General features: G+C 38.7%; 1 protein-coding gene across 1 annotated transcript in view; it reads left to right on the top strand.

The window, feature by feature from the left end:
- Window positions 1–17,887, top strand: part of LOC141987705 (histone-arginine methyltransferase CARM1-like) — a 136,335-nt gene extending 118,448 nt beyond the window's left edge. Inside the window, exons 9-13 of the mRNA XM_074953304.1 lie at window positions 1,110–1,195; window positions 4,803–4,892; window positions 7,281–7,418; window positions 14,578–14,667; window positions 17,122–17,887. Coding sequence (XP_074809405.1) covers window positions 1,110–1,195; window positions 4,803–4,892; window positions 7,281–7,418; window positions 14,578–14,667; window positions 17,122–17,131 — 414 coding nt within the window. The 3' untranslated portion in view covers window positions 17,132–17,887. The remainder of the gene's footprint in view (window positions 1–1,109; window positions 1,196–4,802; window positions 4,893–7,280; window positions 7,419–14,577; window positions 14,668–17,121) is intronic.
- The last annotated feature ends 1,695 nt before the right edge of the window (window positions 17,888–19,582 follow it).

The following is a 19,582-nucleotide window of genomic DNA, read 5'->3' as shown; positions in this document are numbered from 1 at the left end:
ATCAAGCCAGTAGCCAGGTTTCTATATAAAGACAACCATTCTTTTTTTACATATGTTCCTATTTACTGGCTGCCTCAGAATGAACCTCTTCAATTCTGTTCTCTCTCTTTGACATCAGGCCAGACTCCATTTGGTTGGAAAATGGCAAAAAGTAACAAAATTTATTTTCCATTTAAATTTTGAGCTTTTCAAAACTTTGCCACCAGTCCTTTGTGAGCTCTCTGTAGCTATTCAACCTAGCACTCCAACATGCACACCATGTTGGTTATGTCACGCTTTCTGGCAGTCCACTAGAGAATGAAGCTGATCTGTAGAGGTAAAGCGTGTCCTATGTAAGATACATATATATATATATATATATATATATATATATATATATATATATATGTATGTATATGCAAAGATGTGTGCTTGGTTTATAAGCCTTTGTTTTCTTAATTTATGCCCTTCCATTAAGATCAATAATAGAGTGTATTATTATAAACCACATACAATTGTTAAAAAGAAAAAAAACACACCTTGGGATGTGCCTTTTCCCCATACATACACTTCACTCCCCATTGGGACTCAGTTTTTAAATTCAGTGTATATCACAGGCAGAGTTTGTGCTAAGATTTTAGCACCAACTGGGAGTTTGAGTCCTTGGAGGGTCTGGATTAGTGGATGTACAAAAAGAGGTGGGAAAAAGATGTTTTCAATTACGGGTGTACTGACTGCTCCTAGCCTGGTTACTATTCTGCATAATTAATTTTGATTCTCATGTAATTGTAGTTAACTCTTCAGCATATCTCCAAAATTCTATAATTGGTCAAACATTGTACGTGTGGTAGAGGAGGCCACATGAATTATTTGTGTGTTTGTTGGTGAAAACAAAATGAAAATGGTTGTATGATTTAGCAGGGTCTTTAAAAAAGTTTTGTAACATAAGTGAGCTATCAAATGCATTAATTGCAAATAATACTAATGTAAACTCTAGTAGAATGTTTTTTAGAACTGTTAAAGAGAATGTGTCATTAAAATAAATAAAGATATCTTCTTTTTTGTCAGATACCTAGTTTAGAAGGTGGCAAGACAAAATGATAACATTTGTGACTTTTTTCCCCCCTCAGGACACTTTTGACATCAGAATTTTGATGGCTCGGACAGTGAAGTACACTGTTAACTTTACAGAAGCTGAAGAGGAAGATTTGCATAGGTTAGTATAGATCAGTGTCCTATTCTTACTCAGTTTTTTAATTATTTGTGTTTTTAGAAGACGCTGTTGGCTCTGGCTGGAGCTGTGGTCCATGGAACATAACTTGCATGGCTCTAGCAAAATATCAGCATTATCACCTGCAGTGCCCTCTTACCCCCTACAACAGTGGCACAGATGCAACATCAAGGGTAGTAAATTCGTTCAGTAACTGGTATTGAGGTAGCAGGATTTTCATTAAAGGTAGTTTATTGGGAACAAACCTAAGAAAAGAAAAATCCCTCTAAAGGGGAGGGAAAATAATAGCTTGTGTGTTTATTTTCTTCAAGAAGAGGGACCATTCTGCAGGGTTAAGGATGACATTTACTGATATTTAGGAACATTGAGGTCCCCCCAGATATGCCAAGATTCAGGCCATTGGAGAGATTAGTATTCACAACACACATCCCTATTAGCTAGGGCTTCTCATCTTCAGAGGTCTTTACAGACATTCATTAATCCTCACAACCTGCCAGGGAGGGAGGTGAAAACAAGGCTTGGAAAGGTTTCCTTGGGCATCAGGAAAACTTTGAAGCTAACACTGAATCTCAGTGGGGAAATGTGCTGTGCACAGATTGCCACCGCTTGTGCCGAATTATGTGGTGATTTTGTTGATACAGACGGTCACTGTGATATGCAGCCTGCTTGAGATTTGTATTAAAAATATGTATGGTTAAGAGGTTCCGTTTGAGTTCTCCTATTCCTGAAGTTCTTTTAGTTTTTGTTTTTAATATTCAGTAGAAATTATGAGACTGAATATGTTGCCAGCTCATTCAGCATCTTAACAATGCAGAGCCTTTTGTTTGACAAGCCTTAGAAAATCACTGCAATTTTGTACTAGTTTTTATGATTATCCTGACTCAAGAATGTATTTTCTCTCTTTTTTAATAAGGTCTTTGAAAAATAGCTTTTGTACAGCAATGTTTAAGTTACTAAAGCTTGATGGTGTAGAAACAACATTCATAACAGTTCCATTATTTTGTGCAGTACCTCTAGCACCAAGAAGAATAATGCCACTTGGATAAAATGGTGGGTGAATGAGGGATCAGGGAAGGTAGTTGCTGTTTGGCTTTAGATTAATTAATTGTAAAAGGCATTGGTGGAGTAGTCTTTGTATATGTTTTCATTCCTGCAAAGAGAGAGAGAGATTGGGTCAAGCAAGTTCAATATAGAAAGACATCATCTGTATACCAGGGAGCAGTGGTTTCTCTGTAGACTATTTGCAGGAGCCCTTTTCATCCTGGTGATAGACCAAGCCCCACTGTGCATTCTACATACCGTGAAAGATTCCAATCCCCATTTGACTTGGTAGCATCATCACAAACCCCCTGTCCTGCATATCCCTCTCCTTTCTTGGAGTAACTCTTAACTCTCTTCTTTAAATTATTCAGACTAAAAAGGCTCAGCTGCACCTTCTTAGTTTCCTAATGGTGCCTTCTTGGCTGCCGCCTGCCTCTAAACTTTTCGTTGAGGATTTCCCCCTAAAACTTTAGGCCACTGTGCAGCTTGACAGCCCCTAGGTACATGACTGGAATGAGGTGTACCCTACCGGAATGGGAGAACTTTAGGGTCTCTTCCAGGGAACACCACAGGAACTACAGACACACACAGACTCCCAACACACATCTGCCAGGCTCTTTTGGGTGAAATTCAGACCTCCTATAGTTCTAGTATGAGTTGCAGTCAATTGTATTTTATGGCACAATAGCATGGTCTAGTGAGAGAGAATTGCTTCCCCATTTCACCTGGTTAGTATGCTGGCTTGCTTCAGTGAGTTTCACAAGAAATATTTAAGTATGCTATTCACACCTTCCTCTAAACTGGTGAACATCACTATTTTGATTATTACCATTCCCTCCAAGGGTTAGTTTTATGGTTCATATTTCCAGGAATGGCAGAGATTTGAGTGCAGCTATTTAGCCAATGATATGTTATTCCCAGAAGTACTGCCTTACTTAGTGATAATCCTGGAGGTGAAGTGAAGTAATATTCTACTGCCTGTTGGCTTAATTAGCAGCATGCTTGCCCGTGGCTCAGGAGTAAAGCTGTTTGAAAAAAAATTCTAACAGAATATTTTCTTGCAGGAAATATGACCCCAATCTAAATAGAAGTTTTTCCGCAGGAAAAGATAGATTTTTAGTGGAGTTTTCTGTTAGTAAAATTTAAACATTATGTTTCAGGTCAACCTTAATCTCTGCATCTGCCTGCACTACTGAGGGCCCCTTGGGAGTTGTAGTTCCAGGTCTCTCATGGCCCCATTCTTTTCTGTGGAACCTGCTCTCCAGCCAGACTATACGTCCCGTGAGGCACTACAGTCTGTCTGTGCACTGAGTTGCCATCGCATCCTGGAAGTCCCATGGCTCGGGCAGATGCACAGGTTAATATTGACTCAACTCAAAATGTCACGCTTCAGCGGGGGAGTGATGAAATGTTTAGTTATAATTGAAAAGCTTAAATGAAGCATTTCAACATTTTTAAATTTATTTTCCAGAACATTTTACAATATTTTTTCAGAACAAGTTTTGATATTTTGACTTTTTGTCCTGATTTGAGATGGGAAAAAGATGTTGAAATATCAGAATTTTCTGCAGGATAGAAATTTAATTTTTTGATCAGCTTTATTTAGAAGGTTGAGTTCATATTCCTTACAAAAAATTAGACTTCTGGTCAATGCTGACTCTGCTGTAAGAGATTTTAGAAGGGCTGGGAATGCATGTCACTTCTGTTCCACTTTCAGTGGCTGTCTTGGTGGAATGGTAAAGATCCCCAAGGAATCCACTTATATGCTTAAAGTCAAGCACATGCTTAAATCTTTTTAAGATTGTTGCCTTTAATAGTAGGTGAAGAGCTTTCCCATCTAGATTTTTAATGAAAGTTTTGAGAAATATGGCAGTGGTTGAATTTGAAACGTTATTTAAAACTATAACTGTGTTAATCGTGGGGAAAAAGGGAGAAGGTACAGAGAATCTCTCACATGTGTACATACATGCGCACACACACATCACTTGTTTTTATTTTAAAAGTACCACGGACCATTGCAGGTGTTATATAATCCTACAAATAGCTCGCTGTCATTATTCTGGATTTATTGCTTCTGAGGAGTGAATTTCTGCAGCTACTGTTAAAAATTTAACAGACTTATGTTTGTAAAACCATATTTGAGCGTCCCTTATATTAAAAAACAAAAGACTCTCCCACCCACCCCCTGTACTCACAGTAGTCTAGATTATTGACCCAAAATGCAGTAGCCCAGGTTTAAGCTGCAGAGTGCATACAGAACAGCTAATGGCCTAACTTTAGAGGTGCTGAGCACTTGGATTTTTCATTAGGAATTGCGGTTGTTCAGCATTTCTGAAAATCAAGCCATATGTTTCTAAATGACGTAAAAGAATTATCCAGTGTAATTTTTTTAAACTGATTTTATCTGGGATGTGACAATTCAAGCACAAATTGTTGTGGTAAAGGTGTGGAAAACACCACCAGACAGGTTTCAGTAGAATGTTTCTGCTGGAATTTTGTCTGCACTACGTTTGTATGTTAACCTGGCAACATTCTAGTTTTCCTCCTGCAGAGTGGAAATCCCCTTCGTTTTCCAGATGATGCAGTCCGGACTAATCCACGGCCTGGCTTTTTGGTTTGACGTGGCATTTGTGGGATCACTGTATGTATATTTTTTTAATCATTCCCATGAAACATTAAACACAGAAAAAATTGCCTCCTTATTCATGCAGGAAGGTGTGATCTTACTTTAATGTTGAACTTGTCATATTATTCCCAGTAGGGAATGCCTTCTTGAGGTAGCAACCATGGGAATGACAACACAGCACTGACATTCTTGCCTCCAGCAGTTTGTGGGTTGGGATTGTTCGCTGTTACCTTATGTGGGGTATGTTCAGGAATTGTGATAGTTCGGGATGTTTAAGTATTTTTTCTCTTAGGTGTCATCCCCATATCTTTCTGCACAAAACCAACTCCTTGATTACTGCCCTATTTGAGTGTAACTGTTCAGTGTTATGGGGAAGAACAGGAACATGTGCTGTGATTGTTCACTTTGGGCTTGGGCTTGCTTGGGGGGCCAGAGGCATCTCAAGAGAACAGCTGGAACCTGCTGTGCTTGGTGCTGCTACTTACTATTCTGGAAAGTAAGTGGTGGAGCTGCACAGGGGAAAAGAAGAGTAAACTTCTCCACATCAGAGAGAATGTCACCCTCAGTCTAACAGAAAAGCCTGTCCTATGAGGGGGTGGCGGAGAGAGATTTTTCTTTTATATTAAATAACTTGATAAGAATTGTACACATCTTCAGGAAACAAAGAATTATTACCAGACCCCGGGAAGCTAAGTCTTCAATTATTTTATTTTCTTTTTGTCTTTATTGATAAATACCCTTCATCAGCCCCTGATATAAGGCTCGCTGAGTAAGGGTTTTTCTAATAACATTACATTCTCTTTTTTCTTTTTCTCAAAGTAGTAGTTTTCTGTAGAACTTGAATTTTACTGGCAAGCGGATTCGGAATAGAGCCTGTCTTTAGCCCCACGTGGCACAAAGCAGCAGAGAAAGTTTCCAGCTATGTGGGAGCTGATTGAAACATATCAACCAAAGAAGCTTCCATTTTGGTGTAGAATGCAACAGCCTGTCTGCTGACCAACATAGGCTGACAAGAGTGGGACTTTGATCACTGCATCAGATAACTGTTTAAATATCGAATAATGTTTAAATTCCTGTTCTTAGTATTCAGAGCTCTCAATGGGCTGGACGGGGGATATCTCACAGGCTGCCCCTATCTTTACAACCACAGGCTCCTTCGAGACTTATGGAAATCTCATTGGCCAGAGGCATGAAAGCTGGAAACAGGACATTCTCAGTGGGTGGTCCTCTGCAGAGGAACTCCTTGCCACAGTAAAAAGGAAAGACCACAAACTTTACTACTTTCAGGACAATCCCATCTCTTTGCCATCATTTCCCTTAATTAGATTTAAAAAAAAAAAAACAGAGGGAAGATGGGGGAGAAATGGACATCTTACTTCCTGGAAATAGAGAGAGTAAAGAATACTGGTCCTGTAGGGAGCATCTGTTTTGAATCGACATTGGCTAGGTGTGCAGATACCAGGATTACAAACACAGTACAGGTTAGAATAGACACATGAGTTGTTACATTTGAAGCCTTGCCTTCATCGTGGACCAAATCCCCAGATTTTTGATTGTTCTTTGAAGGCAGATGGATATTTTAAAGTTTTAAAAACGACAACAAAAATCAAATAGGATCCCTTCAGGACTAGTCACGGTGCAAGTTTAACACACATTTCCTCTGGCTTTTTAACACAAGGAATAGTGTCCAATAACTAATAATAGTTTATGAATGAAGGAAAGAGGACTGGAGGAATAAATGAATTCCTTTTTCATTCTATCTTTCCTGTCCTTCCTGCTGTTCCCACTGAGACAAACTATAATCAATAATAATCTTTCCAGTTTTCCCTGATGGAAAAACGAAATGGCCCTCTCCCTTTTTTTCTTTCAATATTCGTTGCATGGCTTTCCAGGGAGCTGTTTTACAAAATGCTGTTTCAGTGAGAAGGGGAATGGGAAGAAAGTCCCTCAGATTAGAAAAATAGCACTCATCTGACAGTAGAAGGCAATAGTCTTCTTCCCAGCAGGACTACATGAAGCCCAGCTGTGATGTTACTTCTGGAGGAGAAGTTGGAGGCCTTAGGGCAGCTATCAAGTACTTTTTAATTCAGTTGCTGCCTGCAAACCTGCTGAGCATGTATGCCCTGATGCATGGCTGCCCATTTCCCATCCTTCAGATGCAGAATTGAACCTTAATTATATGGGTCTGTCATACTAGATGTGAGAAGGGAAGAGGTATGGAGGTAAATCAGTGACACTTGTAAATCAGGAATTTAGCATTTTGCACAACTGGTTCATAAGTAGCTTAAAGTATATAACAGACAGTTATGGGACCCATCATTCATAAATTCCCTTCCAAAATTGTGTTGCTTTCTAACAGAACAAATGAGAAGGAGCCTATGTATCTTTTTTTTTTTTTTTTAGGGTAACTGTTTGGTTGTCAACTGCTCCGACGGAACCTTTAACTCACTGGTATCAAGTACGCTGCCTCCTTCAGACTCCCCTCTTTGCCAAAGAAGGGGAAACTCTCTCAGGGAAAGTCCTGTTTGTAGCGAATAAACGGTAAGTGGCAAAGCAACTCCAGGAGACTTCTCATTTTGGTGTGCCTCTGTTGCTGAGGTTCTCCAAAATGCTGCACCCATTGGGGAAGTTAGTAGCATAGAGACTGGATGAGGTAAAATCAGGGATGCAGATATACAGTTTAGCAAGCTGGGGAAATGGAAAAGTCAAGCTGCACAGGGTCTGTTTTAGTGCTTCGCATCTCTGCATCCAAGACTGCAGGGTATAAATTCACCCTTCATCGTGGTGCCCAAAGGAAACATGTCTTGCCAAAATGTGGAAGGAGTATTTCCATGTATCATGGGGAGGTTGGAAAAACTACTAGCTCAATGTACATCTGCCAAATGACTTGATTTATCAACCAATTTAAAGATCAGATCAGCTTTCAGTGCCTATAAGCATCTGTCTGTCCACACAATCCTAAATTTACACAGCAAAATTGATTTTCATGGAAGGAAAAACATTGTCAGAAGCAGCATTTTCTTTGGTTTGAAGTGCACAGCTGTCCCAGTTCGTCAGTGGTTTTTGAGATATCTCATTGTGCATTCATCACCCTCATTTTTTTCAATGCAACATTTTTCCTCTGCGGATTTTGAATGTTTGTATTTTTTCCCCTTAGTGAATCTTGTGTTAGGGACAAGTAAAGTGGAGGTGGTGCTATATCCTTGCTAATTTTCACTTCTGAAAAGGATTTCCTATGGACACACTTTTCCCTGTTTACGACACTACTCCTGTATCACTGAGACACAACTTTCCCTTTTTAGTGTGGCTAGTGAAGAGGATGGTTCTCTAAGGAGTACATTTTTGTCAGTACAGAGTTAGTTAGCTGCATTCCTACTCTTTTGCTGTCAATGGGAGTTGAGAAGTATCACCCTTATGCTCTGCTGTGAAAACATTCCCTGAAGAGACTGGTTTGCACAGCTGGTTCATTTCAATCTAGCACACCTGCATGTGTGCTTGTAACTGAAAGCAAATATAGAAATGTGAATCATTTTGTTGTTGTTGTTTAGCTCTGGATATGTGCCTTATGAGTTCAGAGAGTTCTCATAAGATCAAAACTGGTAGAAGCACTCACAAAGCACTTCATTCACACCTGCAATAAATGCCCAACGTGGGACTTTTTCCAGTTTCCAAGCTTTTGGATTAGGAGCTCTTCTTAAAGGAGATAAATAACACAAGTCACAATACGTTTCTTTCAAAAGTAAAAAGTATCAGTTACTAAATGTGTAAAGAGAGAACCAGTGTGCTGCACAAAGTGACCACACAGCCACTACTATAATTACATAGTACTATATTCTTCCTTCCAATTCTGCCTTGGCAAATGAACTATAGTAAGCTTTCTGGAAGTTCCAGTGTATCTTGGCTTTCTTTGATGGATTTTTGGCCCAACTTCATTGGTAGGTTTGCTGGATTAAGGATTTAAGGACTGGGTTTTATATTGATGGCAAAGATTAGATGAACGTATAGGTAGAAGCAAACTTGACACTTAGTGAATCCTTAAAACTGATTCTTTTTATCTATTTAGTTTTTTATACAGACCTGTCACTATGGTGTCTGAAAGCCTATCCACACCCACTCTGTTTATACATGTGCTTGTGATTGGCTATTTAGTGTGTGCAAATCAGGGTGGATAAAAATCCATGATTTAAAAAAAGAAAAAAATCACATGCTTTTATTTACATTAAACAGACATTTCTTTTTGAAAATAAACCTGTTTTCAATTGACAGCCTATGTTAAGTCCAAAATTCACTATAATCTGATAAAGTCATTTAAATAATTTTTAAAAGTCTGGTGCATCAATGAGCTTCCCTCAAAATGTAATGAGTTCAAGGGTGCTTCTTTTTCTTTTTACAGAATCGGGGAGAAGACATTTTAAAATTAGAGGTCCACTCAAACTTTATATATGTCACAGTATCATATACTGCATTATGTTTCTGTATTGTTTCAGTCTTTACAATAGAGCAAATGATGATATTTTACATTTTTCCAAATTTAAGTACTTCCAGTTTCTGTTAGGCCAAAGAATTTTTACCTCAATTACTTTTGGTTTCATGGTAACTTGCAGGTGCAGAGAGAATATCTTTTTCTTCATTTGGACTAGTTCATTCAAAGTTGAGAAACTGACTGGGAGCTGAAAAAGCAGGAAAGCTTATTTTCTTCTTCCAGTCTGTGAATAAAAGCCTGGTGGGAGAAGATGAGATTTATTAATTCTAAAAATTTGAAGGCCATGAAACTAGATTTTCAAAGATATTTAGGTGCCTAAAGATATAGATAAGTGACTGGCTGAATTTTCAAAAGCACGTAAGCAGGTTAGGCACTTAGGAAAATACCACTAGCACCTATTTAACATATGTGTGTGCCTAAAACCTTTGTAAATATGGCACATGGTGACCAGAAACAATCTGTCAACTCACTAACTACAGTTAATTCTTCCTTCGTTTAATAAATCAGTTTGAAATAAAATAAGTTTTGATAAACTTAGTTTTGTTCTTATGTATCCAGCACATTTAAGGCTGGTTTATTTAATTACTGAAAAATAATTTTAAAATGCTGGTTTTGTACATTTTTAATAGGATTTAATAGATGCATTTGGATGAAAATTGGAATTTAGTACAAAAATCATCTAGTAAATAAGAAATGCCTCATTCACTGTTTTCTAACAATAAGAACTGTAAAAATTAATAATGTGAATGTGTGTGTATGTATATATATATATATGTTTAAATAAATGTGTATAGATACACTATATCTTCCTGGTTAGCAAAAAGAAGTACCAAATTTAGTTTAAAGGCTAAATTTGGTTGCGAATCAACATACTTTAATGGTTACCAACCAGTGAGAATGAACCTTTCTTTGGTAAAATAACTAAAAAGTATAAATGCAAACCAAGATTAAAATTGATGATTTAAATCAATCCATCCTGCAGAAAATAAATATAAAGTCATATGCATATACCAATTGAACCATTATCAACTGACAATAATAAAGAACTTCCCAACTCCATAGAAATTTAGATCACTCCTCTCAAATTACCCCCTCAGGAAGAGCATGAGTAAATTGATAATGATGGACTTCAGTGTGCCCTAGAGTCAATAAACTGTCCCTGCTAGACTAATGAGGGTGCCCTGTCTATAACACCAACACATACAAAAATAGAGACTGGTTGCTAAAGGGTACTGATTTCAGCTTCACAGAGAGGTGGTCTTGAAGATTTACATGACCTAAATGATACAGGACTTTATACATTAAAAGCAACATATTGAATAGCATCAGGTAATGAAGTGGAAGCCAGGGTAGTCCATTGAGCGTCAATGTAATCTGTTCCATGTGGGGGAGAGCAGGCAACCACATTCTGCACTAGACAAAGTTTCAGAATGGTTGTGAAAGATACTGTCATGTACAATGCATTGTAATTATCCATTGTGGAGGTTACCAAAGCATACATAATTGGAAAGTTTGCAGGCAAAAGGAAAGGTTAAACCTTCTTGCCAACCAAAAACGTATTAAGGCACCTTTTTCCACCTCTGCTCTCTGGGAAGCCAGAAACAATCAAGGACTGCATAGAGTTCATAGAGTCCAAGGCTAGAAGGGACCATTGTGACCATCTAGTCTGACTTCCTGTATAACACAGGCCATAGAACGCCCCTAAAATAATTCCTAGAGCAAATATTTTAGAAAAACATCCAATCTTGGTTTAAAAATTGTCATGATGGAGAATCCACCACAACCCTTGGTAAATTGTTCCAATGGTGAATAGCTTTCACCATTAAAAACGTATGCCTTTGTGACTGTGATCACCGGAGGGGCTATACTGAGAATGCTCAATCAGGACAAACTGCAAAGAATAGGGAAGATGATCCCCAAATAAACTGGTGGTTTATTCTTATAATTAGATTCACCAAGCCAGTACCTTTAAGCAATCCTGCCTTTGGCTCCCACCCAGACAGCCAAGTCTATATATTAAGATTTATTTAAAACCTTATTCACCATATATAAAGTTCTACCAACTCCAAGAGATCGGACACATTATCCACCAGGTCAATGAATATTTCAGATCTTACCCAAATACACGTTTATACCAATTCTTATTAGCTAAATCTACGATTTATTAAACAAGAAAAGAAAGAGAGTTACTATGGTTGAAAGATCATTATGTATATATAGATATGAATAAAGTTCTTAGGTCTGTTTCGTACACAGATGGTGAACCTGCGGATTTGTAAAAGTCCTTCCAGAATCAGTCCAATAGGCAGTCTGTGTGTAGAGTTTGTTCAAATTCTTCCATAAGAAATTGCAGGGCTAATCTAGAGTAGACATGAGACCTCAGTCTTGCAGCTTGAACTTCCCCTGACAAAATTTAAGCAGATCTGAGTTAAAACAGGATCAGACCCTAAGCTTCCATTATAGTTCTCTAGCAGGCTGATAGCCTCTTGACAGCAGACATCACAGCAAGGGCCTTACCAGATGAAGAGAGGCAGTGTATGTTGTTGCTTTAAAGCTAAACTTCTATTTCCTATGTATACACAGGTACACTAGTAGTATTAATTAACATAAGGCAATTAGAAAAAAGAAAAGGAGTACTTGTGGCACCTTAGAGACTAACCAGTTTATTTTGAGCATGAGCTTTCGTGAGCTACAGCTCACTTCATCGGATGCATCGGTGCTATGCATCCGATGAAGTGAGCTGTAGCTCACGAAAGCTCATGCTCAAAATAAACTGGTTAGTCTCTAAGGTGCCACAAGTACTCCTTTTCTTTTTTCTTTTTACGAATACAGACTAACACGGCTGTTACTCTGAAATAAGGCAATTAGCCATTCAAACTATCAAGGCATTTTATTATGGCATAGACAATTTAAGCTGAAGACAATGTAAGTAATATTATTTCCTTCAATATCTTACATCTTGATCTTAAGGTTAACTGAACCATCTGCATGCATAATATAGTGTAATTAAGACATGAAAGGGAATTAGCATCCATAAACTAATCTGGTTATATTGTTAACTTCTAACAAGATATAGGTAAACACAGACAAATACAATTAGTATCTATTCTTAATCCTCTAACAATACAGGCCTACATGTTAACTTGTAGTCCTCTTAACATGGCTTTGATAACTATCTACAAGGAATGGCCCTGGGTACCATTTCAGTACTTTTCTCATATGTCCTTAAAAGGTTGCTTTTAAATCAACCATCTGCTAGGTGCTTAGTCCTCATTGGCTCAGTGTCCACCTTATTTTGTCTGATTTAAAAATTTTCTCCTGATTTCCAGTCTGAATACCCCCCTCAGTCATGGGGCAGATACCCCCCTGCCATCATTGCCACCATTTTATCTCTGGTCTATCACTGCACACAGTCGGTCTGGACTATTCACATGGCGCTATTTCTCTCCAGTCTTTCTGTTCAGCTGGGCAACATTCTGAGGGCTCGATTTACCCTAATTCTTTAAAGGAGTACAAATTGCACTCTCTGTATCAGCAAGGGCTGCTGTACCCAAGAAAGAAACTTGCCTCTGAAAGAAGAGAAACAGTGTTTGTACTGCTGCCTTCCCTTGGGGGTTCCACCAGGGGAGAGTCGCTTTAAAGCAAAGTCATGGTCCCCGAAAAGCACAGCTGATAGCAGCAAGAGCTGAACTAACATATCCCCTATCTGCCCTGACCATACTCCCTCCTTGTCTGGTTTCACTCACTTATGGGGTGCACTAGTTGGCAATTTGCCCACTGGCAAAGATGGGGTTGTGGGTAATTTATGCCACCACGACCACCGAGGGGAGGATTTCCTCTGTCTTGGGTTATACCAGTGAAGCCCAGGACTGAATTAAGCCATGTATCTGATGTCCTCACTAATAGAGAGACAAGGTGGGTGAGGTAATATCTTTTATTGGGCCAACTTCTATTGGTAAGAGAGGGAAGCTGTCAAGCTTACACTGAGCTCTGTGCAAGCTCAAAAACTTGTCTCTCTTTCCAACAGAAGTTGGTCCAGTAAAAGATGTTACCTCACCCACCTTGTCTCTCTAATATCTTGGCACTAACACAGCTACAACAACACTGTCCTCACTAATGACCAACTGGGACTGCCTCTACCAGGCCAATCAGCATGGCTGCTGGTTCCTCCAAGTCTCCCACAGAGTCCTCTGTCTCCTGCTCAGGGCAGCAGCCCTCTGTGGCAATCATTCTTTTTCATGTAGATGCAAAAATAGATGCATATCTCCAGAGGCAGTAGAAACTGAAAAAAAAAATGCCAACATATAAAAATAATTCCTTCAACTTTGGGTCTTGTCCTCAGCCTCCTGCTACGGGAAAAAAAATTAAATAGTGACTCAAACTGGGAGAAAGAGGGTTTAAATTAAGTTGAAAAGTGGTTCACCAACTTGAATTAGGGCTGTGAACCCCAAAACTGGTTTGAAATTTGTGGAAAGTACAGACTCTGTGAGGTTCTTGATGGTTCTGTGACATGCAAACAAACCTGTAGTAATAACAATAATAAATGCAGAATGCCTGGAGCATTTCCTGGGTCTTAATGACAAGCTAGACTGGTGTTGCCTAGAGACAAATAGTAAGATTTTTATTCAGAAATATGGACACACATTGAGCTTTTGGACTGGCCACCAACAGTGTGATCTATGAAATGAGGCACTTATCTTTACTGTTTATCTTATTTTTATGTGTAAATTCCATTTCCTAGTAACAAGTCCCTACAGAAAATGCATTTCTGGGTGATGATTGCACTTGGGTGGCTAAAGTTATTTGTCCATTTATTTTGTACTATCACTCAAAGTGTGGTACACTCACCAAGAAATACACTGCTTGCATATTGTAATGATCAAATAATGATCTTTACTGCATTTTTGGCCAACAAAACTCATTGTTGAATGTCAGCCTCAGTTGCAATGAATGCATATTATGCAGCCTGTTTTAGATGTTGGGTCCTAAGTCTTCCATGCACTTTTGTACATTTTACCCATTGGCTATGAATAAGGAATTAATTTAGTCAAGCATGTATGAAATCGGAGGTATTGATCCCCTTGCATTTTGCATATACCAAATGCTTGCAACTCAAACACTAGGTATTCTGGCAATGCCATTATTTGACTTCATATGTTACCGATATAATTGTAGATCAGTTATGTTGTCTTTTTTGTACTTTTATTTTTGATACAGACAGAGTTATGACATTCAGATTGTGGCTGTGGTGGACCAGACAGGCTTTAAATCTGGTAACATCCTTGATTTAAAGAATCCGTTTTTTAGGTAAGACATGTTCTTGGCTAAAATACATCATCATTTTTAATATAGTAAAATATAGGGTAGGGGAGATCTTGTGTCAGAAATGCATCACTTTTGCTAGCTATGCTTCTGATATTACAGGCTATTTATTTTTGCCCATACTAGGGAGAGACAACTATAGGTTAGCATTTATCCATCATTATACACTTAGCAGCAATTGTGCTTCTTTTCTTTCTGAGGAGGAAAAGGCAAGGTTTAAAAAACTCTCCATTAAAACAGGCGCAACAAATTAACTTCAGTGCACTCTCTGTAAATGAGGCCATAAAAATAAATAATATAGCCAACAACCCCCTTTCCTCACACACATTCTATTGAGACTAAAAATGTCAGCACTAAAGTTGAGTCCTAATACTGTTTTTTGAGACCAGTAACACAACTAACAAACAGTGGTATTTTCTTGTCTTTAATTTGAATACAGGTCTCCTCATAGTTAGGCAGTATTACATGTACATTTTACTAAAGCATTGCAAGGGGAAACTAGGTGCAAGCCCCTTAATCGTCCAATGCTGTGGCTGAGCAGAACAGAAAGTTTTGTCACACAGAATGTGGTGATGAATTTTTTGGTGCTAATTTACGCATAGAATCAGTTGCACCTTTCAGCCACGTGACTCATCACTGTGAATCATGAGAAATCTGCAACTGCATTGAGATATACAGTGAGGCATGGCACACATTTGAAATTAGTTGCTGGTGCCAAGCACCCACCTTCCTCTACAAAAACCATATGGAAAGAACCACCCACCCGAACCAGTTCAGTGGGCTTTTGTTGGGCTGCTCTCTGCTGCATAGTTCCCTTTGGGAAAAGCTGCCAGCTGGAGAGCAGAACAGCCAGGAAGCAGGCCTGTCAACTCTCACAGAAGGCAGAGATCTGTGGGAATAACAGCCTGTCCATTCCTACAGACAGCAGCAGCAGTGCCAGCTGCAGTGCACCTGGCAGGTTGCAGTTGGCCCACACCCCTTTTTCAGTACTGCTGCTTAGGGCAACAGTAATTTAGGACATGTGGAGTAGTCGACTTTTGGGGAGCTAAACTCATAGTAGGTATGAAGAGAAGTGACTGAAGTAATGGGAGATGTTACTACACAGCTGCCTATCCTCTCCATGCAGTCATTCCTTCCTTCATGACGCTGTTTCCAAGGGCTTCCTGTTCACTTTGGGGCATGCTGGCTGTCTGCTCCCCACTCCACAAATCCTCAGGAGGACTGCTTCCATAATCTGTAAGCCTGTTTTGGAAGGTGGTTGGGGAGGTAGTGGTTGGTTTCTGAGGCAGTTGCCACCTTGCCTTTTCCTCCTTGTCACACATTCACACTGCAGCAGCAGGAACGTAAAGAATTGATGGACTAATAGAAATGGTGGAATTGATTTTTCTAGGGTCTTCTTAGAGGTGCACATGGGAAATGGTGTTTCCCTATTTCGTTACGTGTTTCCCACATTAATTAGACCTTCATGATGACTCCTTCGTAAGCCTTTCAAGGCAGGCTGTCCTATGTGTGTGGTGAAATTTTAGGCATTTTCCCTTTCCTTTATACATGCACCACATTCGAGATTCTCTTTTTAAGAATGGGTCACTTTGTGTATACTTTAAAATGCAGTTAAATAAATAGATTGTTTGGGCAAACCTGCAGTGATTCTAAGCAAATCTCCATGGTGTAAAAACTGCATTTCCTCAGACCTGCCATTTGACACGTACATCTTCCCTGTTGAGTGCAATTGTCTGCCCATACCAGAAGAAAGACAGGAGGCAATGGATGTGGTTTAATTAGGCTGCAACTTTATTCACCTAAAATACCTGGGAGTACCCGGCAATAAATGTCAGGTCATCATCATTTCTTTAATCCAGTGGTTCCCAAACTTGTTCCACCGCTTGTGCAGGGAAAGCCCCTGGCGGGCCGGCCGGTTTGTTTACCCGCCGTGTCCGCAGGTTCGGCTCTGTAAAATGCTACCATTTTGATTTGGTAGCATTTCTCACTTCCTTTGCATAGGAGGCAGGGCAATGGAGAACCAAACTCAAGAATTGTAAACAAGGAGAGCAAAAAAGACCTCCCATATAAATTCTGCAAACACATTGCATTTTAGCATATGCAGTAGCATTCTGGTGACTTTGTATTTTATTTTATTTTTAATACAAACCCAGATCCAGATCCTCAGCTGATGTAAATCACCCTAGTTTCACAACACTAGCCTGATTTATGCTGGCTGAAGATCCGGCCCACCGTATTTCCTGTCTTATGGGGCCCTTATTACATCTGACATTCTGCCTTATGTATATTAAGGGGCTGTCGTTTAACTATTCTCCCCAGGCCTAATCAGAAAAGCCACATAGATATTATTTCATTTGCTTAATTCAATTAGAGCCATCAGCCATCAAAGACTGTTTTGTTTTAACTACTGTGTTCTCTCCTATCCATATTTATTTTTAGGTATGCCTAGAATATATTGTTATATGGTAAACGAAAAACAGAAACAAGATTCTCACCAAGCCAAGTAACCTATAAGACTGAAAACGTATTCAGAGTAATAGGCTTGCTGGTCCTTGTGCAAAATCAGATTGTAACTGTACATATCTGTAATAAAAGATTTTATGCAAGCAGTGTGACATGGGAATGTTGCAGTTCCATCCAGTTTTTAAAACTGAAATTTAGCTTGGGCTCACATTTGCAACACAGCAGATTACTTTGTTCTGAAATGCTTTGTTGATATATATAAAATGTTGGGTTTTGTGTGGGTTTTCAGCAAAGTTGGCATTTGTTGCTTTTTAAAAAAAAATATTAACGAAACAAACCTACCTCATGTTTATATATGTGATACATTGAAGAATCTTAAAAGCAGAACACAATATTCATATGTAAGTTTCTTGGAGTTTCCTGCACAAGTTTCTTGGTGGTTTCAATATGTTTGTAGCTGGTCTTACAGGTTACCAATGTTAAATACGGACTCATTAATTCTGTTCTTTCTGAAACATGGAAACAAAATGATCCTTTGCGAACACCTTATAAATATTCTGTGATTACTCTGTAGATATAAAAGTGAAACACTACACACTTGTAAATTACTGCTAACACCGTTTACAATAAAAAATAAAATATGGGATATAAGTGAGGCTTTTACTGTTTCTGTAGCTCAGTGGGAACTTGCAGATTGTCCAGTACTTCTAGAGAACTTGTTTTATTCCTGGCAACAGCGGGTCAAGAGAGAAACTTGTGGCCATGCTACAGTTTCTAATAAGGTCTCTCTCCAGATAACCTGACTCCATCCACAAGGATAACGAGCAATAAGTGAACTGTACAGTGTGTGTGTATATATATGGATTGTGGATACCCTTGAATGGCTGAATTAACAAATTGGCATCTACACTCTCCGATTCCTGAATGGAAATAAAGTAAGGTAAAGCTATGTCTAATTTTAGTATTTATATTTCAAGCTAATCATGGATGCCACATTTGACCCTGCCTGGTGATTACAATCCTAGCAATAATTGAAAGGCTGCATTCAACTAAAAAGTCCCACCACAGCCACACCATGGTCTCTCCCAGGCATTAGGCTGTATTTGTCCAGAGGACTTTCCTAGTCAAGGACCCCTTGCGGGGTCCATCAGGAAACTGTTCTGGTTTCAGAAGCTTTTCTATATGTTGACAGCCATTTGAAAAATTATTTTTTTAAGAATATTTTTTTCCTAAGTATGGAAATTGTTAGCTCATATTTTGAAACTTGTCAAAATCAAACATGGACTTTTGTTTGTCTGAGGCCTTGGAATTGTAAAAGTCAGTAACACTATACCCTGCAAAAAGTGGTGTTTGCTTGTCTAAGAGGATTTTTCCAGCAGCATTTAGCACTGCCAGTTTGTCTGATTGTAGAAATATGTAGAATGAACAATAAGAATGGCATGATATATCAGGAAAGCAGTATAAATTTAACAGATATGAAAAAGAGATTTCTGAAGCAATGTCTGATAATGGGGCCATCAAGGTTGGTCACCTTTAGTCTTTAGTTGATGGCTTGATTTTATGTATTTATTTTTAGGTAGAGATGGGCCTATGCCACAAACTTCAGATTGAAAGGTAATTTTCAGACACCCCCAGTTCAGGATTTTTCACAATGGCTTTTGTCCCAGCCATTAAAAAAAGACTACATGTGAAAATTGAATCTGGATCTATCTTAAAATTTTTAACCACTTCCTTCAAAATTCAGAGCTGTTTGGACCTAAAGTTTTGGTTTGAGTCCTTCTCTGTTAAAAAGTGAATACATAGTGAAAAATATTTCCTGAATGAAAAACCTTAGACTGTGATTCCTGTTTATGTAGTCTGCTTGCTTTACTCTTGGATTTATCCCCCCCCCCGCCCCCACAATCTTACCACACTGAAAATAAAACACGATGAAAGGAGAAAAAACCAAAACAGGGGATATGAAGTAGTTTTCCTCGCTTTAATTCAGTGAAAAAAGGCTGATGTATCTGATTAGCTTCTTACACAGAGTTTGTGGAAATTACTGCTTTGTTATGCACCCTAACCAATTGAGAAGTATTTCATAACTAGTCACTTTTGGGGGTGGGGGCGAATCAAGATGATCTGGTCAAACTGGTATTCATATTTGTATTCAGTTCAGAAATTCTATTTATTCTCAAACTGCAACCCAAAATGGAAGAAGAGATTAGAGTTATGTACATCACACAACATTCCCATTTAGGAATGCAGTCCTGTGTGTCTTAGTTTTTTCATAATCTCTTTTGTTCTCTTCTTTCCTGCTGTGAAGCTAGCATACACAATTTATCTTGAAGTGGTACAATGTACAAGCCTCAGTATTAGAAGTCTTTCCGTGTCTATTATTCTAAAAATTAGAGTGTCAGTGAAAACATCTGATTGAGTCAAAAAACAAACGTGATGG

Source organism: Natator depressus, chromosome 5 (genome assembly GCF_965152275.1).
Source record: "Natator depressus isolate rNatDep1 chromosome 5, rNatDep2.hap1, whole genome shotgun sequence".
Classification (NCBI taxonomy): Eukaryota; Metazoa; Chordata; order Testudines; family Cheloniidae; genus Natator; species Natator depressus.
The sequence above is the reverse complement of the archived record's forward strand: the minus strand, read 5'-3'. Positions and strand labels throughout refer to the sequence as shown.